Source organism: Podarcis muralis, chromosome Z (assembly GCF_964188315.1).
Source record: "Podarcis muralis chromosome Z, rPodMur119.hap1.1, whole genome shotgun sequence".
Taxonomy (NCBI): domain Eukaryota; kingdom Metazoa; phylum Chordata; class Lepidosauria; order Squamata; family Lacertidae; genus Podarcis; species Podarcis muralis.
In genome coordinates this window covers 7,910,968-7,938,265 of record NC_135673.1, presented here as the reverse complement: position 1 = coordinate 7,938,265, position 27,298 = coordinate 7,910,968, and the positions used below count along the sequence as shown (strand labels likewise).

The 27,298-nt window shown below is 45.0% G+C and overlaps 1 protein-coding gene across 1 annotated transcript in view; it reads left to right on the top strand.

Annotated features, from left to right (window-relative positions):
- The window catches only part of PAPPA (pappalysin 1), a 242,765-nt gene that overhangs the window by 34,112 nt on the left and 181,355 nt on the right, over window positions 1–27,298 (top strand). Inside the window, exon 3 of the mRNA XM_028715818.2 lies at window positions 22,083–22,228. Coding sequence (XP_028571651.2) covers window positions 22,083–22,228 — 146 coding nt within the window. The remainder of the gene's footprint in view (window positions 1–22,082; window positions 22,229–27,298) is intronic.

Sequence of the window (27,298 nt, the reverse complement as noted above, 5' to 3'; positions counted from 1 at the left end):
TAAAGTCGCTTCAGGTTGAGCGTTTTCAGGTTACGCTCCGCGGCGACCCAGAATTAATGGAACACGTTACTTCTGGGTTTCATCGCTCACACATGTGCAGATGCTCAAAATTATATCATGCGCAGAAGCAGCAAATTGTGACCCGCACATGCGCAGACGCTGGTTTGTTCTACTCAGGATGCAAATGAGGCTCTGAAACGGATCCCATTTGCATCCAGAGGTACCACTGTATTTGTGTGGGATTTTGTATGAATTGTGTAAGTAGGATCAGCTGCTCAAGAAGCAGTTCTTTTTGACGGGGGGCCATGGTGGACACTGCCAGAGGTGGTTCTGGGATGGGAGCAGTCAAGCGGCAGCCACTCCCAGCTCAACCAGTGGTGTGGTCCTCTCTGTCTTGCCTCTCTCAGCCCAGTGGAAGTGCTGCTGATATAGGCAGGTTGGGGAAGGGAGGAAGCGTTCAGTAATGAGTCCCAGCTGAGGCTGTGGGGTGGGCCTCACCGTCTCACCTCTTTCTGATACAGCTGGCTGGAAAGCCACTTATTTGCAGGGGAGGCCTCTAATTGAGAGCGGTGCTTAATCAAGAAAACATGATGGTTTTTCTGCCTAGATTTAGAACCAGCAGGATTTTGAAAAATATCTCCATCCTTGAGTTAAGAGTCACTTGGCGCTGTTTTATTTCACCTGCTCTCTCATGCACACCCTTGTGCCTTGGCTAGAGGTATTCAAAGAATATTATCTTCTTTGTGGACAGAACAGAATCGCTCCCCAGGGCGAGGGGATGTGTAACTTTTTATGAGTGTTTTATGCCAGCCATAAACTCAAACAGAATGTTAAAACATAAGCCATACAAAAGCTTTGACGAGCTTTCTCTTGCTCAGGAGCAATCTCTCGGAAGAGTCATGTGAAGAGGGAGATTTGTATGAGGAGATGAATATGGAAAGGCTCTTTTTTTTTCCTTTGCAAGGCTTTGTCTTTAGCAATAACTGTCAGTTGGAAGTACACATGTATTTATTAGCCGATGTGAGCTTTAGCACAGCCTTGTAAATAAAGTCTTCAGAGAAGTTACTAGCCTGCAAAATGTTTTACTGGCCTGTGGAGGGCTGGAAGAGGATGGACAACGGGGGCTCTCCATTCATCTTCCAACTGTCTGCTGCCTTTCTTTTGCTGAGGACAGAAAAGGGGGAGAATTTGTTCCCTGATTGGCTTTTGTGCTGGACCCAAAGCAGTGATGGAGCAACCCATCTTTCCTCTGCCATCTCACTTTCCATGTGCACCATGCAATTAACAAAAAAACAGAAGAAGAGCCTGCTGGATTAGAGCAAATAGCCCATCAAGTCCAGCATCCTGCAAACAGGATCCAAGCAAAAGAGAACTCTCCGCTCCTATGGTTTCCAGTAACTGGTATCCAGATATTGTGGGAAGCCCAGGGTCCTATGAGACCCAGCCAACATGGCCAATTGTCACTGATGATGGGAGTTGGAGTCCATTAACCTCTGGAGGGCTGCAGTTCCTTTTTTTCCTTCAACTTCAGGATGGAGTGGGGGAAAGAAACTGAAATTGACAGAAATGCCCATTCCTAATTGTAGTAGACCTGCAAAATGAAAATAAAAAAAGTCAGAGTCTTGCAGGGCTTGCATGTACCCTACAGTTGGCAAGATAAAATTTGGGCAAATTGTATAGTGAATCAAACTGTAACATGCAAGTTTAATGGGTTCTGATTTCCTCAGTGTGAACTTTTACCTCCTCTTTGATAGGTAAGTGGCATTTCCATCCCCCTTTTCAAGTTGGCAATTGTTTATGTTGTATGAGGAAGCTCCAACCTGGGGACTGAATTGCAGCCCCCTAGGCTTCTCTACCTGGTCTTTGGGAACTCTCCCCAGACCACTCACCTCACTGCCCCTGCTTTCCACCTTCCTTGAGTGTTTTTGCCTGGCTGGAATGTGTCCTCAAACTCTAATAATGCTTCTTGCTTGTCTGTATGGTGGGTAGAGAGGGGTTTATACAGAAATTAGGCAACTGTACAGTTTACATTCATTGTTCTGCCCACCCCTGGTATGTGACCCTTGCAAGGTCGCCCAGATGGAATGTGCCTCTCATGCTAAAGATAGGTTCCTCTGTTGTTTTGTTTTGATTCTGAGCCAGGAAGGTGCTTCACATCATGATGTCAGTCTTCAAGTCCGCCTTTCCCCATTTGCAGCTGTCAGCTTGAGCAGCCTGTGATTTTCGGCTACTAAGCAAGTGCTTGTGTTTTTTAATAGCCACACAAGGCAGCTATTAATAGATGGAGTTTACCAAAATATAGAACTGCCTAACACAGAAAAGGGAAACCTGAGGGATTAATGCCAGGAAAAATTCCATGCTGAATTCCTACCAAAAGATGTAGTAAAAATTAACTGCACAGAGGAAAGGGTGGAACCCATTACTTGGACACTGATATGATTATTGTTATTTTAGTTGTTCTTTCACCCGCCCCCCCCCACCCCACTGCATGTTAATGGTTTGGTTCAGCCCTAATCGGTGAGTCAGCTCCTTTTTAGAATAAAAATAAGGAAATGGTTGACAAAGAACCTGCTACAAAAATAGACTTTGGACAATTCAAGAGGTTTGTGAGGCTGCAGAAGGATTGTCCTAGAGAAATTGCAGGCTCTCCTTCTGCAAGGAGTGTTCAGATTTAGGATTTTGTCCACAGTGAGGTGGCAGGGGGGAGCTCCCAATCTTTTAGCCAAGTAGAGCCAACTACCATGCAAGATGGTCTGTTCCACTGCTTTGCCATTAGGAAGATCCTCTGAACATTTAGCTAAAGTCTGCTTCTGTGCAGCTCACGCACATTGGTACTAACTACTCTTGCCCTCTGAAGCGACAGAACAGTCTTATCCGTTTTCTCCACGAAAACCCTTCAGATATACAGTGGACGCTCGGGTGGAGAACGTGATCCATGCGGGATGCACATTCACACCCGCAGCGTTTGCAACCCGTGTCTGTGCGTCTGCGCATGCGCGGGTTGCGATTTGGCGCTTTTGCACATGTGCGACTGCCGAAACCTGGAAGTAACCCGTTCCGGTACTTCTGGGTTTCGGTGGTCCGTAACCCGAAAAAACACAACCTGAAGCGGCTGTAACCTGGTATGACTGTATAGATAATCTCTCTATTGGACTACTGTATTGCACTCTATGTAGGGCTTCCCTTGGAAGTTGCAGCTGAAGTGAAATGCTGTGGTCAGGTTATTGAGTGGAACACTTGGATGTGCACAAATTATACCTCTGCTGCACTGATCGCCAAACAGCCACTAGATCATGCTCAAAGGTGCACTGTCAACCAGTGGTGTAGCGTGGGGGGTGCAGGGGGGCCCGGCTGCACCGGGCGCAACATCTGGGGTTAGGGCAAATCCCCGGGTTAGGGGCGCAAATCCCCGGGTTAGGGGGCGCAAATCCCCGGGTTAGGGGGCGCAAATTACTTGCCTTGCCCCGGGTGCTGACAACCCACGCCACGCCGCTGCTGTTGTCAACAGATAATCCAGGCAATCTGAAAGACCTCTTTCCCCTACACAGACCTATTAAGTCACTTAGATCACCTGGGGAAATTCTTCTCATGGCATTACACCCTACAGAATACCATAGGGCAGTGACTATAGAATGGGTATCTTTTGCTATTGTCCCTGTACTGTGGAATGCTCTTCCCTCTGTCATTTACAACCATTTAAAAGCAGGTACCTTGTAAAGATTAATATTTTTGCCCAGGCTTTCACTGGCCCCTAAGATTGGACCCTGAGTTCATACCCTCCAACATTTCTCTAATGAAAATAGGGACATCCTATTCAATGATGATGATGATGATTTTATTATTTATACCCTGTCAATCTGACTGGGTTTAACCAGCCACTCTGGGTGGCTTCCAACATATATAAAAACATAATAAAATATTAAACATTTGAAAAACTTCCCTGCACATGGCTGTTTTCAGATGTTACTTATCTTCTTGACTCAGGGGTTGCATAATTCCATACCCTCCAACAATTCTCCAATGAAAATAGGGACATCCTAAGGAAAAGCAGGACATTCTAGGATCAAATCAGAAACTGGGATGGCTTCTGTAAATCTGTGACTGTCCCTGAAAAATAGGGACCTTTGGAAGGTCTGTGAATTGTGTGTATGAATCTCCTGAGTCTCTCTCTTATTTGCTTTTATTTTTGTATGCTCTTTTAATGACTTTAGGCTATATTTTTGTTTTAATGGATATTGTTTTTATATTGCACATAGTGTGCACCACTTAGAGGTTTATAACACCACAACAACACACAAAGTGCTTTAGAACTGCTTTTAAACAAACAAACAAACAAACAAAGGTAGCCATGAAAGCTGAGATAAAAATGCCTGTGCTCCAATCCTGGAATTAATTTGATAAATGGTCCTAGTACCGAACAAGAATTTTAGAGGAGTGGAATTCACTGGAGAGGAAACACATGAAATGATCAAGGCACAGAATGAGAGAAACCCTCTTCTGCTGGTCCTCAAGTTCCAAAAGGATGTAGAATGAGATGAGAGGGTAACTCTTAAAATAAGCCAAGCATTTACATTTGCAATCAAAATTATTCCACCCCATTGCAAATCAAGTTTATTCTCAAAATTTACAGGTTTTCTGCTGTTTGCAAGGAGGAAATCCAACCAAAGCAATGAAAATAGCTCCACACAAAGGATGCTTCAAGTGGTTTCCTCAAATTCAGCTGTAAATGCAACTTATAGTAAGACTGGAAAAGCCTGGCGAAGTGGCATTTTCAACTGAATTTCACCTGATTTACAACAGGGGTGAATAATTTCAAATGCATCTATATTCCTTGCACCAAGACCCCCCTGGCTGTGTTCCTTTTGCACACTGAGGTTAAAGCAGCAGCAGGGTTTGGGATCTATGGTATTGTCTTTTATGTGACGCTGACCACAACCAGTCAGAGTGTTTGGGAAAGAACTTGTTTTGCTGTAAAGGTCATAATGCACTGCATGCAGAAGTATCCAGGTTTAGTTGCTGGCATCTTCAGGAGGGTTGCTAGCCACCATGGCTTAGTTCTGCCTTCACTGTTGGAGATTGTATGCCTCTGAATCACCAGCTGCTGGGAATTGCCAGTTACAAGTGGGGAGAGCACTCACGTCCTGTTTGTAGGATTCCCATAGGATGTGGAGTGAGATATGCCATTGACAAGATGCAGCAGGGTTCTTCTCATGCTCTTATGACACCCTAGAGAGCTAGAGTATGTAGTAACATAGAACACAGGGAGCTGTAGTTCAGCAACCTCTGGGGGGACATCAGGTCAGGGAAGGCTGAATAAACATGTGTTCATCACTCACAGACAACAGCATCATTTGTCATGGTCTATGTGTCATATCACTTGGACACAATGGTCTGGGTTGACACAGGAAGATGCCTTATACTGAGTCAAACCAATGTACCATTTAGCTCAATATTGTCTACACTGACTGGCAGTGGCTTTCCATGGTTTCAGGCAGCAGTCTATCTGAACCTTATATGGAGGTGTGAAGGCCTTCTGCATACAGAGCAGATCCTCTACCCCTCAGCTACAACCTACTCCACAACAAAGTTGTTGTAAGGTTTTATTCTTTGTGACTTTTCAGTACCACTCATCAAACAAATCCTTAGGTGGTTTTCAAAACATTAAAATTCAGTGAAAGAAAAAATACATCCACAAATAAATTAAAACTATATGAATGCAATAATTACTACCACCAACATAAAATCAGAAGAAATAATTATTACACCAACACAAGAAACATCAAATCTACATAAAACCAGCAGCAGGAAAAGCTCTAAGTGCTGGAGAACTGAAATGCACTAAAAAATTACAATTAAGACTCATGCCTAGCCCTACACAATGCCAAGGAATGAATCAAACATCTTACAAGTTGAGTCCCCTGAATCCAATGCTGGGGATCCCCTTGAAGGGCCCTCCAAGTTGATACCTGGTGATGAAAACTTGGAGCCACCAGTTCTCAAAAGCATTGGTGCCAAAATCTTCAGGTTCAGGTTGAAGAACAACAGACACTGTATGCATCTATGGACCCAGAGTTGCTGGTCTGCTCATAAGTAAGCAATCCCTTATACTTCACTGGCAATAGCTATGGCTTGGGTGTACTTTTGAAGGGAAGCATCTATAAGGTCACCCTCCACAGCCTCCAGGTGCTGAAAACCACACAGATCTCTGGCTCTTAATTGTACTGCCTTACCTAACTTTGTCTCTGGATTATGTTTCAACCTAGACCAATTCTCCACACTTGAATTTGGCTTGTTTCAACTGGGCTGCGTATGCAACCCTGCCTGCATTGGTGAGTTATAATGGTGAAGGGTTGTATCTTCTGTAACTGAGCCCCTAGCCCCTGCAGGCATCCATTGGAGCACCACAAAGACCTTGGAGTACAAGGTTCTCAGCTGGCACCCAAAGGATCACAATATCATACCCTCCAACATGTCCAGACCCAAAACTGAGACGTGCTGCTGGGCGAGACATGTTACCCGCCCGGGACTCTGGAGCTCCAAAGCATGCATTTTTGCACTCTGCAATCTTGTGGAAGTTCATGATCTCACATGTTTTGGGGCACCATGCTCTTGTGCGTTTTTGGGTGCCATGCTCTCATATGAGAGCACAAAAATGGGATGTCCCTTTTTAATTGGCACAGTTGAGGGGTATTTACTAGATACAGCTTCTCATAGTGTCAAAATCAACATCGTGACATAATATATTAAAATGTAGCTTATTCAGTTGACCACCAAGTCCAGTATGCACAAAATACAAATCCTATTTTGTCAGTGCTGTAATACATTCATTTCTAATTTCTTCATCTTCTCTTGTATTTTTCTGTCTGACGTATTCCTTAGGAGAGTGACATGAAATAATATTCTAAGTGTCTAATGAAGATGATAAAGTTGGTAGACAAAAGAAACTGGCACTGGTAGATGCTGGCACAGGTCTGTTTCAGCATCTACCAGTGCCAGTTTCTTTTGTCTACCAACTTTATCGTCTTCATTAGACACTTAGAATATTATTACACTATGAGAAGCTGTATCTAATTTTTGAGAAGTAAGGGACCCCTGACCATTAGGTTCAGTCGTGACCGACTCTGGGGTTGCGGCGCTCATCTTGCTTTACTGACCGAGGGAGCCGGTGTACAGCTTCCAGGTCATGCGGCCAGCATGACTAAGTCACTTCTGGCGAACCAGAGCAGTGCACGGAAACGCCGTTTACCTTCCCGCCGGAGCGGTACCTATTTATCTACTTGCACTTTGACGTGCTTTCGAACTGCTAGGTTGGCAGGAGCAGGGACCGAGCGACGGGAGCTCACTCCGTCGCTGGGATTCGAACCACTGACCTTCTGATCGGCAAGTCCTAGGCTCTGTGGTTTAACCCACAGTGCCAGTTGTTATCATACAGCCTGTTAAGTTCATGTGTTTTTTCAATTGGATTTGCATAATATAGGCATTCTGGTGGTTTTGTTTTTACAGTTGAGGGGTATGCGATATAAGCAGTAGACCTCCTCTCCCCTCAACTGTCACCTGGGGGCAGCCATTGCACCAGAGTCACTGGCAGAGCCAGGGCTCATTTCATCAGCTTTGCTGGAGACCCAGCTCAACCAAGCACCTCCTGCCCCCAAACTGTGCCAGCTGGTCATTCTAGGAACAGAAATTGGTGTCTTTTGATTTTGATTTTCCTTCCCTGTTCCTTTTCCCCTGTGATTGTGCGCCTTGCGGGTAAGGACTGTCTTGTTTTGATTGCATGTAAGCTGCTCTGGGAGCCTTTCTGGTTGAACAGCAGGGTAAGAATACTCTAAACAAACAAACAAACAAACAAATAATAAAAAGGCAAGCCTTTGTAGGGAGCACATTCCATAACTGTGAGCTCCACCACCAAAGAGCCACTCTGTGGCAATAATTAATAAATGATACTTATTTAATAATATTTTATAAAAATAAATTGTAAGAGGGACTTTGGAAGGAAGGGTGTGATACACATTTAATTAATAATAATAGATGATTAATAATAGGTAATGATTGATAAATAATACTAATAAAGTAATAATAGTTACTTGATATATCACATTTATCTAATTTAGTTACATATGCCAGTTTTTTAATTTTATCTGTATAGCATTAATATCTATTTTATGTATACCCCTTAGATTTTTTAATTTACTTCAGCAGTTTATTTTTAAAAAAACCTTAAATAAGTATTAAGTGCTGTGCAGGACACAGAAATTATCAGCTCTGTGTCTCAAAGGAACCTTCACTCTGTTGTTGCTGCCAGTTTAAAGTCTCCTTGCATTTAGCCTAAAAACTTCTCATCTGTGAACCTGCCTCAAAATGTACACTGGATCTAGTAAATACAAATGTCGGGGAGCGGGAGTTTGTCAGCGCAATAAGGAGGAAAATGTTTTGCTTTTGCAATCTTGGCTTCTGTAAATCTCCTGATGCTGTTCCTTTTATCTTTTGTGACTTTTTCTCCTTGTTACAAAGATTGGGTGTGCAGACTCTGGAAAAACATCAGGGTGCCAAGGGAATATCAGGTGGAGATGAGGGCGGATAACAGGCAAATGAGTGCAATTCTCCTGAAGGCTCGGGTTGTTGAAGAGACTCGTGCAAAACTCACCAGCATGTGTTAGGGATAGGGGAGAAATTTGGTTCCATGTGCATTTAAAGGCAAACCTCTCACTTTTCAAAGCAGTACAAGAACTGGAACAAAGCCATCCTTCTAAATTTACACCTCGTTGAATTTTGCGGTGCAGTTCTCCAGGCAAGCAAGGTGTACACAAATGCATATGCTAGTATAAAGGGTGCACAGAAATACATATATTCATAAAAAATAACATGCAGAAGTGCATTATATTCAGCGAAATGGATTTGCAAAAATGTACGTTTTAGGAGAAGTTTGCACTAGAAAGGGTGATGAATTTCCATGAGGACTTAAACAAAAACAAAAAATCACAAACTGATGTGGAAAGATGGAGAGCTGAGTTGACAGTCTTGCCCATCTCTACCACACGCACCCTCTCAGGGGTTTTCTCTTCATCATACCCTCAATCAGTGCTTCTCAAACGAGAGTCAGAAAACAAGAAAGTTGAGGCCATATGTACATACTTTGCAAGGTATTTCCATTGATCTGGAGCAACCACTGAAAAATACTCTTCCTTTAGTGCCTACCTATCTGCCTACAGACAGGCCCTCTGTGGCCAGTCTCAAAGCCCATAACTTATTTATACAATACAAAATTAATTGACTGGCAATCCAGGCCATGTGTGAATCCGAAGCCAAGAACTGGCAGTCAAGATCAAAAGGCAGGACCTATGAACAAGCAGGAGTCAGGACAGAAGAGTGAGGAAAGACACATGGGAGCTCACATAGCCCTTTTTTGTCAAACAACAGTACAAAGCCCCCTTACAATCCTTTCTGCTCAGGAGGAGCCCATGGCCAGCCTGGATGGAGTTAGCCTGAAAGGGTTTTCACTGAGAATCTATAGTGCCGTGGGGCAGTGGTTAGCAAGTCCTGCTACGTTATGAGCTGTGATAAGCAAACCCTACTTCCATAGTCAAAATTATGTGACAGTGGGGTGGGGGTGGGGCAACACCAGGGGAAAGACCAGGCCTTGCTTGCTCACTCCTGGAAGCATCTGGTTTGCATTGTAGAAAACAGGATAGTGGACCTTAGTAAAAGATTAGCAGGACTGATCTTTTAAGTTCTTCCATTCATCCTATGAAGTATGCATGGTGCTCCACAACAATGGGTTGCCATTTGATAAGACCTGTTATTTATCCTTTCTCCTCATGCTGTCTACCTCACCTAATACCATTTTTTTTTAAAGGTCAGCAGTAATCTGGATTTGAACTTGGTGTCATTGCATGTTTTCTTCTAGGGCTTCTGCCAAAAGAATGGATTTTTGAGTTGCTCAAAGTTTGGGGGCAGGGGGGCAACAGACTTTGGAGGGGGAGTTTATTTTGGGCTCTGGTTGTTCTCCAATAGCAGTGGCAAGCCAGAAACTCTTGTAAGCACTGCCATTTGGGCTGGGGGGTGGAGCATTGTTCTCTCCCCCAGCCCCTGAATCCAGCCACTTGTAACACTGAGTGTCTTCTCCTACTGTCTTGTGATTTATCTTTTCTCTGTATTTGCTTCTGTTCTTCAAACAAAAATGGACAATGGATTAAAAATGGATTAATGAAGGGTTGTTTGTTGAAAACAAGCAACCTAGAATTCCCACATAAATGTCTAAGCATGAAAGTTGAGTATTAAGCAGCATGTATATACAAATTGGTGATGGGTGGTGGAGTGGGTGGGATTTGGTTCAGTTTGCATTTAAAAGATAACCCTACCTAATTTACAACAATTTCTGGAACAGTATACAAAATGAAATTCTTTGAAATTCACACTTCACTGAATTTTGCACTGCCATACTCCAGCCAAGCAAAGTGTGCAAAAGTGCATATGCCAGGGTAAAATTAAAATGCACCCATTACTGAAAATAACACACAAAAGTGCATAATATAAGGAGGCATTGCTTTTGGGGGGGTGTATACAAGGCAAGACTGCATACAAGAATGTGAATATTAGGAAAAATTCACACTAAAATGCTAATGACTTTTCATGGGGACTTCTAAAAAAATTGCATACTGGTGTGGAGAACGGAACTTAAGAAAGAATGGGAAAATGTAAAACAGAGACAAACAAAAATTGACAGATTTGCCTCTGCCACACGCACTCCTCCCTGGTAGTGCTTGCAGTAAGCAGAAGCAGAGTTCTTTCTCAGCTGGAACTTACAGGAACTGAGTTTTGGCACCTCCCAGGTGGGCGCCATTGCCATTATTAAGAGAACAAGGGAGATGTTCATGGTGAGTTCCAGCTCCTCTTTTTCTAGAAAAATAGCACCGGGCAGGAGTGTTTGAATTATGGCAGGGAAGTGGCCCTCCATATGTTGTTGGCACTGTGCCACCACCTCAGTCTGCCAGTCTCCACCTGCCTGCCTTCATACTTGCAAACAGTCCATGGAGTTTCCTTTGCTGTCAGCCTCCTCCTCCTCAGTTCTCACTGTTGCCCTCGCAGAACTCAGCAGGTAGGCAGATGTTGGGCAGAAGCAGAATGCACTGGCTCTAACAACACCCTTGTCTTCAGCCCTACCAGTCCCAAGAGCACTAGCTTACAACTGCATCCCTAACTATGCTGGCTGGATTGTGATTTCTGACTCAGATTTACCAAGCTCACCAGAGTCCCTTGAGAGACCAACCATCATCAAGCCTTTGGTCACTGTGGAGGGAGGCTGGAAACAAGCAATGACTAAACCAAATTCCATGTGATTTTTTTTGGATTTGCTCTGATAAAGCACTGCCATAGCTATGGGGGTGGTATGGCCGGGTTTTTTGCCCCAGGTGCAGCCTCCAGAGGGGCACCATCGAGGCTCCCAGCTTGTGTGTGTGTACGCAAATGTGTGCAGCGGGGGGGGGGGGGTGCCAAATGGGGTCTTTGACTTAGGTGAGATAAAGCCTAGTTTTGCCCCTAGATAAAGAGAGGCCAGGTTGTTTTACAAAGCTGTTCTGATGTTTCTTTGCTTTACTGTGTAATGAAAGGCTCCTTGGGAAACCATTACTCAATTGACAGTGCAGTCTTTAGGCTTCCTCACTTGGGAGGAAATTCAACTGTGCTCAGTGGAGTTTACTGGGGCTGGGAGCCTTTTTGTTCAACTTAAGGCAATCTTCCAAGACCTACCGTACATTGCCAGGGGCAAAAATGGGCAGAGCAGTAAATGTAAGTTGTGCCTTTGCCCAGTAGGTTTCTATCTGCATTGGAACATCCTTTCCTAGCCTCCATCTGGGCAAGCAAGAGGCATTCTCAGGGTGCAAGGGGACATTCCAGCCAGGCAAAAGCAGGGTGAGTGGGTGTGGCCTGGGAGAATCCTGAGAGCCAGATAGAGAGGTCTGGAGGGCCACATCCTCAGCCCTGAAACTAAGGGATGGAGAACTTGTCAGCCAGCATGCCCAGTTGCTTTGGACAATAGGGGTTGGAGCCAAACAATATTCGAGTCTGAGAAATAATGAATTAGCAAAACCCCACTGCATTTTTCCCCCTTCAAATTTTTAAGCTTAATTCAGCTACTGGGATTCAGAAACCTTTGCAAAGGAATGCAAATCACCCACAGATCTGCAAGTAGATCACTATCTCCCTCTGCCGTCTTGTCCCCCTCTGCTTTACGCTCTGCAGCATGCAAAGGAGCATGTGGAACAGGTTGGTCTGGCTGAACACATTGCAGGGATGGGGGAAGAGGAACATGTGATTTGATGATGTGATATCAGCATCCCCAGTGGCCTCTGAGCAATCTGTAGAATTCCTTCCTTCCTTCCTTCCTTCCTTCCTTCCTTCCTTCCTTCCTTCCTTCCTTCCTTCCTTCTTCCCTTCTTTCCTCCCTCCCTCCCTCCCTCCCTCTCCACGCACCATACATTTAAAGCACATCCTTCCCCCCACAGCTATATTTCCTTCCTAGGAACCCTTCCCCCCACAGCTATATTTCCCAGCACCCTTTACAAACTACAGTTTCCAAAATACTGGGGAGGGGCCTGGAACCCTGTGCTTTAAATGGATGTTGTGTACACAGCCTTACTCTCTGCATCTGAAAGCAGCTCAAGCAGAGAAGACCTTTAACTGACATATTGACACACTTACTCCAGTGTAAGGCAGTCTCCTGGCATTACGCAAATGTCCCTTCTTAGGAAAAGTGCTATGTTGAGTTATCACTTGCTTTGGTTTGCGTTTGGGGGCTTGAGTTCTGTTTCGAAATTATGTTCTTCCACCCTTCATGAACACACGCCGTTTCCCTCCTCTCCCCATTTCTGTTCTGAACTGCTGTTTCAGACTGCCAAGCTTAAGGAATGGAGCTTACTGGCCTTTACCAAAGAGATGCGTCAAGGAAACATTCTAATGACAGCTCAAAAAGGCTTTGATCCTCTTCCAGGACTGCACTCATGGCTTTGAAATGCGACTTTGGCAGCCCTTGAGTCTGGCTGCTTTGGTTCTCTTTGGCATCGGCCCATTTGAGTGACATTACATCCTCCATCACGGGACCCAAATAACCTTGAGAAGATGATGGGTGGCTCACAGACCATGCTGAAGAAGGGGGGCTTGAGGTGCCTACCAGCAGTTGTTTGGTGCTATGCTAGCAAACACGGTAACCACAACGTAAGAAGCTGAGTGGAAGAGCACAACACTTTGCAGGCAAAAGGTCCCAGGTTCAGTGCCCGGCCTCTCCAAGTTGTACTGGAAAAGCTCCCTATTTGAAACCCTGGAGAGCCACTGCCGTTCAGTGTTGGTTGTACTGAGCCAGGTGGGCTTTATATAAGGCAGCTTCCTGTGTTCTTTTTTTGAAATCATGAAGGCTTGATTCTTACTTCATTTTATGGAAAATACCATGGCTCCATAGAGCACTTGCTTTTTATAAAGAAAGTCCCTGAATCAATCTACAGAGAATAACTGCCTGACAGTGTAGACAGTACTGAGCTACATGGACAAGGGATATCACTCAATATAAGACAGCTTCCTATGTTTCTACACCTGCTCTGAAATTCTCCCCCACTCATCTTCATTTATTTATCCCAGGTTCTAGGATAATGAGAGGAGGGGGAGACTATTCTATCCATACCATACTTCAATTTTAAACTGGTCTGCTTTTTTATAAACTGAAAAGCTTTTGATGTTGAAACCTGCTCAGACCACATGCTTAAACATCTATTTGTTTTACAAAAATGTGTCTACCACTTTCTCAACCATAACAGGTTACAAAACAGAACCACCCTTAAAAAATAGCTTTACAGTGGTAACTCAGCTTACAGACGCTTCAGGTTACAGACACTTCAGGTTACAGACTCCACTAACCCAGAAATAGTACCTCGGGTTAAGAACTTTGCTTCAGGATGAGAACAGAAATCGTGCAGTGGTGGTGCGGTGGCAGCAGGAGGTCCCATTAACTAAAGTGGTTCCTCAGGTTAAGAACAGTTTCAGGTTAAGAACGGACCTCCGGAAGGAATTAAGTTCTTAACCCGAGGTACCACTGTACAGGCAGATGGTACAGACCAGGGCTAGGGCAACTTGATAAAGCCAAGGGACCAGATCCTTATCTTCCACACACACACACACACACACACACACACACACACACACCTGGCCACTGGAAGGTAAGTAGGCCTGTGCACCTGTCAGTCACCTGATGCCAGAGGTGGTAAGCGATATGGCCTTGTGGGCTAAATGGCCTGTTGGCCGGATGTTCCCAACCGGTGATACAGGCCCTTACAGTGACAGATACTATAAAGTTGATACAGGTGTTGGGGAAGATATATGCATATATGTGTTTCAGTATTGTTATCTTCCTGGTCTGAGGCAATTCTTGAGGCAAGAGAAAGAAGCTTCTCCCTTACCCTGTCTGCCTTCAGAATACTAGATGCTGTGTGGCTGGTACTGTCTTCCCTTTCAGACAACTGTCCAGACAGCATCTGCCAGATGTGGCCAGGTCCTGGGACGAAGGGGAATGCAGCAATAATTGCTGGTTTTGCCAGACATTCAGCACTCACAGATTGAACCTACTGTATGCGATGCATGTTTATTTGCAAGCAAGTTGCACCGTGTTCAGTGAGGTTCAGTGAGTTCAGGTTAAGTCAGTGCAGAATAGTAGTCTGAGAGCAGCTCCTCCTCACCTGCTGGCCACCATTGCCATTTTCTTGCTGAAACACACTCTAAGCACACCAACATTGGAGGAGTGGAGAATGAAGTTGATGGACTATGCAGAACTTGATAAACTGACGGGGAAGATTAGATACCTACGAGATCAAAAGTCCATCGAGGACTGGGGAAAGCTAGTTGAGTATTGGGAATGTATAAGTGATAAAGGAATAACGTTACTGGCATTTAAAGAAGCTCTGTAATAACATAAGAAGTATTGCAAAAAAAGGAAAACAGGTGCGGGGGGTAGGTTTAAAGGCAATAGTAAAATTTGGAGATGTGTAATTAAAAAAGTTCAATTTGGATGATTGGCAGAGAGGCTGAAGGAAGTCCAAAAACGAGAAAACCTGTAGAAGTTGTAATGTGGGCACTCTGTCTCATGTCTGGAACTCTCTGCCACATTATGTGGCAATGACCGCTAGCTTAGGTGGCTCTCAGATGGGGCTGCCTGAGGCTCCATCTGCACTATACATACAAAGCACTATTATACCGCTTTAGGCAACTGTAGGCTCCCCCCGCCCCGCCCAAGAATCCTGACAACTAAGATTTTTTAAAGATGCTGAGGGTTTTTGGGACACCCCTATTCTATTCCCAAAGCTGCAGTCCCCAGAGCCCTTTAATAGTCAATCCCTTTTCCCAGGGAATTTGGGGGATGTTAGCTTTGTGAGGGGAATAGGCGGTCTCCTAAACCCACTACAGTTCCCATAATCCTTTGGCAGAAGCAGCGACGGTTAAAGTGGTCTAATAGTGCTTTGTTGAAACTGTTAATAACATTTTTAAAAATAAAATAATAATAATAGTGCTTTGAATGCATGGTATGGATATGGCCTTACTGAATATATAGAACACATCTGGAAACTCTTCAGTCAGTGCTTGAGTCCCACAAGGAAAAAGGTGGGGTATTGATAATAATAATCAGTGCTTTTTTCCCTAAGAAAAATGGTGCCGGTACTAATCATAATCCTCTCCCCAACCCCCACCAGCCTTTCCTTTCTCTCTCACATGCACTCTCTCTCCTGTCCCCCCTCGATTAATTAAAGCCCCACTTTGTGCACCCCTCCCCCTTCTTCAACCTCCCCGCTTACTTTGCCCCATCTGCTCTTCACACCCACTCCTCCTGTCCTCTCCCTTCTTCTCCCTTCCCCTCCTCCCAGCCACCAGCCACACCCTCTGTGCTCAACTCAATGGCTTGCCCCAACCACAGAATGGAGCATGGCGGCACTAGCAGCAGAGGCTTCTGCCTCCTCCCCCTCCTCTTTCTCCCTTCCTCCGCTCCTCTGCCCCCATCCCACAGACATGGAAAGAGTGAGCAGAGATGAAAGGGAAGTGGTGCTCGCACTTACCTGGCTGCTCATGGCGCAGCGAGGCCGTGACATGGCAGTGCGTCCAGGGGGAGAGCATGAATTGTGGGGGCAGCAGAAGGGGAACAGTGCAACCTGTTGACTGAGTGTGGCAACTACAGCTCTGAACAAGAGCCCTCTTTTTCTTGCCACTGCTGCTTCAACCTACCTTTTGCAACCCCCCTTTTAGCCATGGTTGCTTGCTTGTTCTCCCGACCCTCCTTATCACAATATTTTTTTTTGGGGGGGGGGGAGGTGATGGCACTGTGTACCACTAAGTACAGTAGTACCTCTGGTTGCAAACGGGATCCGTTCCAGAGGCCCGTTCGCAACATGAAAAGAACACAACCCTCAGCGGCATGTCTGCACACGCGCAGGTTGCAATTCGCTGCTACTGCGCATGCGCGTGATGTCATTTTGCACTTCTGCATGAGCTGCGAAACCCGGAAGTAACCCTTTCCGGTACTTCCGGGTCACTGCAGGACGTAACCTGAAAGAACATAACATGAAGCGGATGTAACATGAGGTATGACTGTACTGCCAGTAAAAAGCACTGATGATGATGATAGCTGCCATTAGATTCATGGCAGATAGGCCTGTCAAGGGTAATTAGTCTTGACAGTAAACTAAAAACTCTGTTCAGAGCCAGTAGACATCTGCATACCTGGTTCGAGGGCAGAGGTGGTGGACAATGTTTTGACCCAAGGGACACATTCCTTTCCGGGCAATCTTTCAGGGTACACATGACAGAAACAGGCAGGGCCAGAGGCAAAAGGGGATATGAGCAATGACTGTAAACTTTATTTTTGTACAGTAGACTAGTTTCTACACATTCTCTCTCTCTCTCTCTCTCACTCACTCTCACACACACACACACACACACACACACACCCCTTCTGGGTCATCAAGAGACATTAGTAGAGTGCAGCAAGGCAAAAACATTCAAAGGAGGGTGTGAAGCCAGAATCTTGGTGGGTGTTGCTGGAGAGTGGGTATGTGGGATAGGGAGGGTAAGATAGAGATTTATGGAGGGCTGCTGTTGATGTCCAGGCCTGAAGTGCTGTACCTCTGTGCTAGGCAGCCAGAATGAAGGCCTTATTGGAGGTATCTGTGGGCAGCCAGATGTTGGATCAAATGGTCCATTGGTTGAACCAGAGGGGCTCTTTTTGCATTGTTCACATGTACGCCACATCTGGTGATGAAGCTGTGAAGGTGGAACGCAACATGGGCAGAGGTTTCAAATGGACACCTCAGGGAAACTGCTCTTCCCTTCATTCTTTATAAGATTTTTTTTTAAGCCAATGCTCAAATATAATCAGAAAAACCTATGTGTTTGTCACAGGTCACAGAGAGCACAGGGCGACAGTGGGTATGAGAACTGGGTTAATCGTCACAGAGCTGCATCCTTCAGGATAGATCTGTGACTGCTTGTCTCAAGATAAATGTTTGGAAACAACCCCCACCCAAAACCAATGATATCCCTGAGGAGATGGGTTTTCTCCATGATTCAGCAGAAGGAGGCTTGGGGACACCCAGCCTAGAGATATTTTGAAATCAATGACTTCTGTGAGAGACAGGGGGAGGAGAGAAACGATAATTCTATTGTGGAAACGCATGTCTGTTTTCCATTGGGGAGTCCTTGGGGGGATGAGTGGAAGCCTCTGGTCCTGAGCCAGCTCCCGTGGTCTCTCTTCCTTCTGGGAAGGGAATTTTCACAAAGAATTCAAGGAACCCAGCTCAGTGGAACAGAGGAGCAAACGGTTCATGAGAGCACCACGTGTAAGAGGCGAAAACACATGCACAGCTTGCCAAGAGAGAGAGGTGGAAGAATCCAAATGTTTCCCATCCTTGGAGAATTTTTTGCCCTAGAGAGTGCAGCCCCCTTCATTAGTATGTTTTCCAGTTGCCCCATTTCAAACAAAACAAAATGGAGAAAATAAAATAAGCTTTGGGAAATTGTGCTGTCTTGCACAGTGTTCTATCTGGGAAGAGGCATTGTGCTTAAAAACACACCTGGCTTCCAACCTGAATTTTGCAAGCCTGTATTTCTAGCATAGTTTCTGGGTCAGAACTTGTCATGACAAAATATGCTTTGGTGTCAGATTCTGAAGAAATAGTTCTGGATTTATTTATTTTTTCATCTAGACAAATGGAACTTTGCCAGATTTTTTTTTTTTAAAAAATGGGTTGTTTTATTTCCCCTCTCCTGTTTTTGTTTGTTTGTTTAATTTGCAAAATTGCACAATGGTTCAATGGGAATCTCCTAGGAAAATAGGAAGCTGCCTTAATTCAGAATCAGACCATTGGTCCATCTACCTCAATACACTGCCAGTTACTACACGGGTTGGCAGCTGTTTTCCAGGATTTCAGGCAGAGCTGTCACCCAGTCACAATCTCTCAGCTTAGTCTTACCTCACAGGGGGGCTGTGAGTATAAATTTGGGGTGAGACGAGTGAGACATGCTTGCCGCCCTGAGCTCTTTGGAATGAAAAGTGAGATACACTGGGAGGAGGCTGTGATGTGACAATGGATTATTTACTTTCCTGCTACACAAACCCTTCAGTCTGTAACTGATACTGTCCTCCAGGGGCCTCTTACCAGGGGAGGTTTGGCAGGTTGTGACAAAAGAAAGGGCCTTTTCAGTGGTGACTCCCTGCTTGTGGAATCCACCTGGCACTATCCTTAATGTGCATTTATCACCAGGTAAAATGTATCTCTTGTCCTAGACATTTCACTGATAAGGATGATTTTGCTGTTCATTGGTTGTTGTTTTTTGCTGTTGAATATTGTGCCTCTATTTAAGTAGGTCTGTTTTATGGGTTATTACATATGTTTTATTGTAATGTATTTCTCTTTTATTCTGATGTTATGATTATTTATTTATGAATCACTTCTCATGAGGCATCCTGAAGCAATATGTAATATAATTTTTTAAAATGGAAAACCGTTCTGGGTGTTTTTTTTAAAAACACACACAGTTAAAACAATTGCATTTATTATGTATTATAATGTATTAAATGTCTATACCACTCTTCATCCAAGGATCAGAGGGCACAAGTATATATCTATATCATCTATAATTTTCCTTTGTTTTTTATTATTGTTAATTTCTGATAGTGCTCTGTTACTGTAGAAAAGAAGTTATACACAGAGGGGTTATGGTGAAAAGAAAGGGAGACAGTATGAGAGACAGGCAAGAATGGGTTTTCATCAGGGTGTGAGGTTGAGGAAGGGGAAAAACTCAGGTGAGAGCTGGGGACCTCTTTGTATGTGGATTGAAGATTAGGGTAGAATTAGAATAGGGGGCTGTGTGTTTGTTGCTATTTCTATTGTCTTTCTCCTCTCTTTTCTTTTGTTTTTTCTCTTTCTTTTTTACTTCATTGGTTCTAGATATAATTTTATTATATTGTGGAAAAAAAAATTCTGGAAAAAATGCAGTTTATATATGTGCTGTTGTGGTTTTAAATTGCAAGTCTAATACAGTTACTAACTGGGGTAAAGATTTTAATTTAGAAGGCTTGTAGGAACATCTTTAACAGGCACCAAAAATAAAACGGAAATATTCTTTTTGTTTCCAGAGGCTCTTTAAATGGCAAGTGAGTATTAAGCTGCATTTATCATTGTTGTTACATTATGCGATGCAAAACAACAGCAGTTCATTGTGAGAGTTTGATGGGCTCCTGTTGGTGCCACACGCTTCTTGAGTCTGAGCACAGAGTATCTGATACCCTCAGCAATCTCCCATGAGGTGCTTGTCTGCGTTGCTAATGAGGCATCAAGAGAGGAATGACAGGTTGATGTCCTTGTGCCCCTAAGACTAGCTTTAACTTTCTGGATACGTGTTTTATCCGCTTCTATTATTATTATTATTATTATGGGGTGGGAGGATTCTTAATAAAATCTATGGGTTGTGACTCCCTCTAAGTTGAGCCAAATCACCCCCTCTGTAGCTTTCTAAAAGCAGTTGCTAAGAGAGCTGTATCCAAAGGCATGAGAGGGGGGGGGGCTTCCCTCCCCTCCCTCCTTGCCTCTCTCCCCCCCTTCCCCAGTAATTTGAGTCTTGGTTTCACCTCTACCGCAGGTTTCAAAATGCACTGTTACCTTACAGAACTAAGAGTGAGGGCTCAGCTGCATGTTGATCACATTTTGAATTCTTGTGCTGAATTTCCATGTTCGACCAAGCAGGGATTTTTCATTGAGCAGGGATGTGGAAATAGCAATGGCTATGTTGCTCCCCCCCTTTTTTTTGTGTGTGTGTCCAAGTGTTAGAACACAATGCATTTAGCAGCAGAGAAGGGAGTGAGATGTAGGCAGCCCCAAAGAGCTGACCCCATTACACACTTAGCAATGAATGCATTGAAGGATGGGGATTGGGGCTTTGTGCCCATGACATGCTCCCATCAGCACATTGCCCCATCCCTGATAAGGCCAACTGCTGACAGCTGCCCTGGGTCAAACAACCAGTGCCTAATAGCAAGCTGCCATTTTAATTTCCCACCATGCCTCCTAATGTAGCATTACACTTGGGCAGGGAACCCTCTTCCCTGATGGCTGCATTCTAAGGACCACATGCCAAGAGTGGGTGGGGCCAGGGGCAAAGGGGGAGGAGCAGTGCATGTAAAGATTTACCTTTGTACAATAGGTCAACCACCACCACAAATCTTTATTATGGTCATTGACCAGTACAATAGGTCAGTCTCTATGCTCCATCTGGGCAAGCAAAAGGGATTACCAGAGTTCAATGACACATTCCAGTCTGGCAGAAACTAACAAGGAGGAGTGCGCAAAGCAGGAAAAGTGAGGTTTATGGCTTGGTGAAAGTTCTGAAAGCCAGATAGAGAAGTCAGGATAGTCCCCTGGTTCTGAGGTTCCCCATCCTGCTCTAGTGCATTGTGGGTGCCCTGAAGTTGATGCTGATGATGGTGTAGGGTGCCTGAACAACATCTTCATGCACACACCTGCACTGATGTGAGCTCTGTCCTTTTAGCTGGGAAGGCTGTGTTTTGCAATATTACCACTTAGCACTGAGAAACACGCACATTAATTCTATTCAGATAATAAGATGAGCCTGTGGAGTTCAGGGCAAGTCAGGGAGCATGAACATGATCCCAATGCCATCCACTGCATGCATTCACAGAACATCAGGAAGGGGTTTTAGGGACCCAGGGAGTCTTAGTGAGCTAATGCACAAAGACTGAGCTAGGAGCAAAGGGGGATCCCCCCAGGCTGAGTCATCTTTCCATTTAAGAGATGGCAATTTCCCAAATGAGTCAGTGATTTGAGCCGCTGGTTGCATTCTGAAGTGGTATAGTGCCTATAGTCATTATGCAATAAGAAATAGGTCTCAGTTAGCTTACTCCAAGTGATTGTGGGCAGGACTGTCAGTAATCACACATTAGCCCTTTGGCTCACAGTCACATCAGATCAGGGCGGGCTTATACATGACTAGAATCTCTCCATCCTTTTAAATAAATAAATGAAATTTGTTTGTTTTTAACGTTCCATAAACAAAAGCAGCATGTCTGGGATATTTTTAGCTTGCGTCTCTTCTTCCTGATAAACTAGACTCTTTGTGAAAGTATTTTCCTTCCTTCCTTCCTTCCTTCCTTCCTTCCTTCCTTCCTTCCTTCCTTCCTTCCTTCCTTCCTTCCTTTAAAATACCAGAGCATTCAATCTGTAGCTCAAGTACAGATTTACCTCTTCAGTGAGATTCAAGGTCCCACAGCTGAAAGGTATGGGGTGATTTGAACCTGGAAACACTGTGGCTCCTCTATGGGTGATTCTTCATCATTCCCACTGGCACTCCCATTCTGGTCAAAATGTAGCCTTATGGTTGCTGGATCTTCCCAAAGGAAAAAAAAAAGATGGGGAGAGGGTCTCACAATTCTACACCAGCCCAACACCCATTCTGATGTTAGCTCATATTATGAGACTTTTGTCTGTTTTGAGGGGGTCGCTTCTCATTTATGTGATATTTTCTCATCTTTCTTTCTGTTGCAGAGCTTATTTAGATGTCAAAGAACTTAAGAACAGGCTCCAACTGGATGGCTCAACACATCTCAACATCTTCTTTGCTAACAGCTCTGAAGAAGAGTTGGCAGGTGTAGCTACCTGGCCGTGGGACAAGGAAGCTTTGGTACACCTGGGTAAGTCATTGGTTCACCAGAAGAGCTCCACAGTATCAGGTCAAACAACATCCTGTTCTCACAGTGGTCAGCCTGATGGCTCTGGGAAGCTCATAGGTAGACGGCAAAGGCAACAGGCCTTTCTTACTGTTATCTTACTGTTATGCATTAGAACATTAGAAAAGTCCAGGTCAATGGCCCAGTCTCGTCCAGCGTTCCATTCTCATGTTGGCCAATTATATGCCCTTAGGGGAGAGAAATGATACAGCCAATGCAAGAGAATTAGAATTAGAAAGCCTGGTAGGTTCTCTTGTAGATCTTTGGGCCCTTAGCCCATGAGTCTCAGGTTGGGAGTCCCAGCATTGCAGTTATCTGGTCCAAGCATTGCTGTAGCTGGGATAATTAGCCAAATCAGCTCCCTATGAACTTAAGCAGAGTCCTGCTAGATCAGGCCAGAGGCTCATTTAATGCAGCATCCTTTCTTTGCCCAACTAGATGCCCATGGGAAGCCCACAAGCAGCGCTTGAGCACAACAGCAATGCGTTCCCCACCTGTTATTCTCAGCAACTGAAGAGGCAGACCTTGAAAAGGGAGAACCTCCTCCCTGTGGACTGCTCCTTGTGGCAAAGAAAGGACAGGATGCTGTTAACCTTTATCCTGATTTCTTATCATTTGCAGTCATAGTCTTAAGTAAGGTAAAGGTAAAGGTACCCCTGCCCATACGGGCCAGTCGTGTCCGACTCTGGGGTTGCGCGCTCATCTCGCTTAAGAGGCCGGGAGCCAGCGCTGTCTGGAGACACTTCTGGGTCACATGGCCAGCGTGACAAAGCTGCTCTGGCAAGCCAGCACCAGCACAGCACATGGAAACGCCGTTACCTTCCCGCTATAAAGCGGTACCTATTTATCTACCTGCACTTGGGGGTGCTTTCGAACTGTTAGGTGGGCAGGAGCTGGGACCGAATGACGGGAGCTCACCCCACCGTGGGGATTCGAACCGCCGACCATGCAATCGACAAGTCCTAGGCACTGAGGTTTTACCCACAGCGCCACCCGCGTGGGTCTTAAGTAGCCCACCGGATAATAATAATAATAATAATAATAATAATAATAATAATAATAAATATATAAATCAAAACAATATTCACCATTCCTTGCTTCCTGGCTTACAACCAGGAAAATATTAGATTATAAACCCCAAACACTTTACAGTATTTCTCAAATGATGTCAAGACAAAAGTATTTCACCTTTTTCAAAGAAGTTGCTTCTGAGGGCATCTTTTCCACATGTGGAATTTGCAAAGGTTTTTGAGTGAGGGAACAGTTATTTTAGTGGGGGAGATGTAACACTGTGACTTATTAACCTCACAATTGTTGCTTGCAATGCAGGCAACTGATTTCCTTGTCCCAACTGGGTGTCCCTGAAGAGCTGTATGTCAGGCTGTAAGGTGGGAGCAGCCAATCATGGACAGTCATAGACTGCTAGGTGGAAGTTGGAACTAGGTGAGAAGGCATGTCCTTAACTAAGCTAGGGTTTGAGGATATGTGTCCATATTGGAGAAGCTAGTTGGTTGACTAAGAGCCTCAGTGGTGTCCTCAGGAGGCTTCACCCCAGGCAAAATTCCTGGCTATATGCCCTTTGTTTCACCACTGGAAACCCCTAATGGATGTCACCTGGAGTTTCACGGTGGGGGAACAGCCAGATAGGGCCAGGCTAAAGCATCCAGTTTGTGGGTGGAGAAATGGCATGGGAGTGGTTTTAACCAATTTTCGGAGGGTTAACAATTTGGGGGTGAGGAAAACTCACCATCTCCAGAGGGCCTTTGGAATGGCATGATGAATGACATGATGGGGGCTTCTGGAGGTGGTGAGGAATGGTCTGGAACCCTCACTCACAACAGCTGGCTTACAATATTTAGACCAATCAAGTGATATAGCATCCATGCTTAATGTTGAAAAATCCCTTTACAGGTGGTATCGCAGGGTCACTGCTGGTAACTATAGGCAGCTAAGGAAAGACTGCAAAAATGACTGTATTAAGGGGGATAGAGATAAGTCCTTCTGAATTATTTATAGCCTGCTTTTATATAATTCCCAACCCTGTATGGTAATCAGCTTCATGGCTGAGTGGGCATTAGAACCCTGCTCTCCCAAGTTCTGGTCCAGAACTCTAAGCACTACACCATACTGCCTCCAGTGGTGGTGGTGGGGGAAGGCTAAGTAAGCTTCAGCACGTGCTGATTAACTTAGAAAAAGCATATTGGGTCAGTGATCAGGGATGATGGGACAAACATAGGAATCCGCTTCATGCAAAGGCAAACCATTGGTCCACCTAGCTCAGTGCTGCCTACACTAACTGGCAGTGGCTCAAGCCGCAGCTTCTCTCAGTCCTGAGGGATGGGTCATTGTTCAGTGGTGGAGCATCTGCTTTGCCTGCAGAAGGTCCCATGTTCAATCACCGGCAGCTCCAGATAGGGCAGAGAGAGACACCCTGGATAGCCACTGCTTTTCAGCATAGTCAATACTGAGCTAGATGTACCAATAGGAACATAGGACGCTACCAGCACCTTACACTAACTCATCAGCCGCAACACAACTCCTTTCATGCTATGTATTATTATGCTTCCTGCATTTTCAGTAATGCACTAAAGCACTAAAACCAGGAATAAAAGAAACTCTCATTTTTGCCTGGTTATGAAAGAGAAGCTGGCCCCCACCTGGGCAAACTTCAGAGGCAGAGCACCACTCACAGAAGCGTAGCATAGGGGTACATGGGGCTATGACCCTGGGTGCAATTTTGTGAGGGGATACAAACAGGTTCCTTCATTGGAGCCTGGCTCTGTGCAAGACGGAGCTGCACCTTCTTGCTCATGCCTGACCTAGGGAAGGAGAGCAGGAGAGTGGGCAGCAACAATGCTGCCCACTATCTTCAGTTGCAGGGTGCCTTGCGCATGGCCGCAGCTGCTCTGTTGCCAGGTCAGGCCTGCCCTGCCCACGGAGGGCAGGAGGAGAGTGGGTGGCAGCTTCCCTGCCCCTCTCCTCCCTTGGACTGTGGTGCATGGGATGGTATCCTCCATGCCTCCCTTGGGGGAGCCCCACAAGCCCACCCCTGGCAGCAAGGGCATATGCTCTGCTGCTGACTTGTCACTTCCAGGGATCCTTCCAACATCGGCATTTTCTCGCTTTCCCAAAATCCTTCTGGGGCAGTGCTAGATGTAGCATCTCTCTGACAGCTGCTTCTGTCAGTTGGGATGTATTGGAAGGCAGAGAGGATGTGGGCCACCAGAAGGAACTCTGCAAACAGGTGGTGTGATTCCCCCCCCCCCCCCGCCTGCCCCATCACATCCTTGAATCTTACCTCTCTGAAAATCAGCCATAAATATGCCCCCAATTAATCACCTGCAAGTGTGGAGGAGGGCTTTTTGTTTTGGCCTTTGCCTCTTTCAGAGGCATTGCCTTCAGGAGTAGGTGTCAAGTTTGTAGAACTAAAAAGGAGGGATGTAGGTCAATGTTAGAGTACCTGCTTTGCATGCAGAAGGTTCTAGATCCAATCTCTAGCGTCTCCAGGTAGGGCTAGGAGAGAGCCACATCTAGAACCCTGGAAAGCCACTGTCAGTCTGTGCAGACAATCCTGAGCTAGAGGGACCAATGGTTCTGGGTCAGTGTAAGGCAGTCTCTTCTCTTCTTAATGGCCATAGCTCAGTGATAAGGGAACATAAGATAACGGGAGATGAAGAAGACTTCAGCCTGAGATTTCGGGGGACCATGGGCTCATCCACACTTAGCTTTGCTCCACATTTCTATGCACAGGTCTAGGATTTCCAGGTCCGTGCCCAAGTGCTTGTTTTTTGTTGTAGTTTTGCCCTGGACACTTTCCCTATAAAAACCTGCTGTTTACTGCTGAATCAGAACAAATGGCAATTTCAGCGTTAAAGAGCAAGGGGGAAGTGATGGGCCAAAAAAAAGAAAAAGCATTGGGACGTGGACTGGGAAAGCAAGGGCCCATGCCTAGAAAGTATGGGGCAAAAGGTAAGCGTGGATGAGCCCAATACTGGCCTGGGTGGACCAGTGATCTGCGTCAGTAGAAGCTGCTTCACATGGAAAGAGACAAAGTCAGAGACAGGAGTATGAGGAGGGTGCTGGGGACCCACTCCCCCAGCAGAGTACATAATGTTGAGTGGTCAGATTCAGTGTAAGATGCTTCATTTGTACCAACAGGGAGTGAGGGGAGAGAGGGAGAGGGCTTGACAAATGAATGGAAGACTTTGGGGAGCCATTGTTCCAACGGCATAGACAATACTGCATTAGTTGGACCTGTGGTCTGACTCAGTATATAACACTTTATTTTGGAGAAGAGAAAGAGGTGAGTTTGAGAGATGCTTGGGAGAGTCAAAAGAATGTCATGAAAGGAGATGTGGAAGACCTCTTCCTTAGACTCTAAGGAATCACTGTCCCAGCAAAATAGACAATTCTGAGCCAGCTGGTCTAGCTGGACCAGTGGGCTGACTTGGTATAAGGTGCTTTGTATGTAGAAGCACAAACACAGAGAGAGAGATGAGCTTGAACGGGAGTGCTGAAGGGCTGGCATGCAGCTTGGGAACAGAAGCAGGCTTTTTTAATTCAGATAACTAGATTTTTTTGGCTAATTGGTGTTGTACTCTCCTGTAGCACCTCCTGCTGGACCAGTCATAGGTATTTTCCACTGTCTCTTCTCTTGATTTCAACTAATCTCTTAATGGTCCAAAGCAGCATCTTTTAGTACCTTGGATTCAGTTTCTTTGGGGGTTTTTTCTATATAAAAATGAGTGCAAGAGTAATCATCACAATAAAATATAATCAGTGGACAGTCTGAAGTTGACTCATCCCCCCCCCCCAAATAAGGCAAAAGGAGAAAAAATTAATTTCCTGTTTTAAAAGCCCTCACTGCCCACCTTTTCTCCTTCAGCAAGAACTTTGCTGCTTAATCTTTCTATACTCTTTTTCTTTCTATAAATCCAATATGTATTTAATAAGAAAAAATAAGATGAAATATGCACCACTGTCCGGATCTTAGCTTTGGAATATAGATCATCTGGTCGAGGGAAACTATCTTTT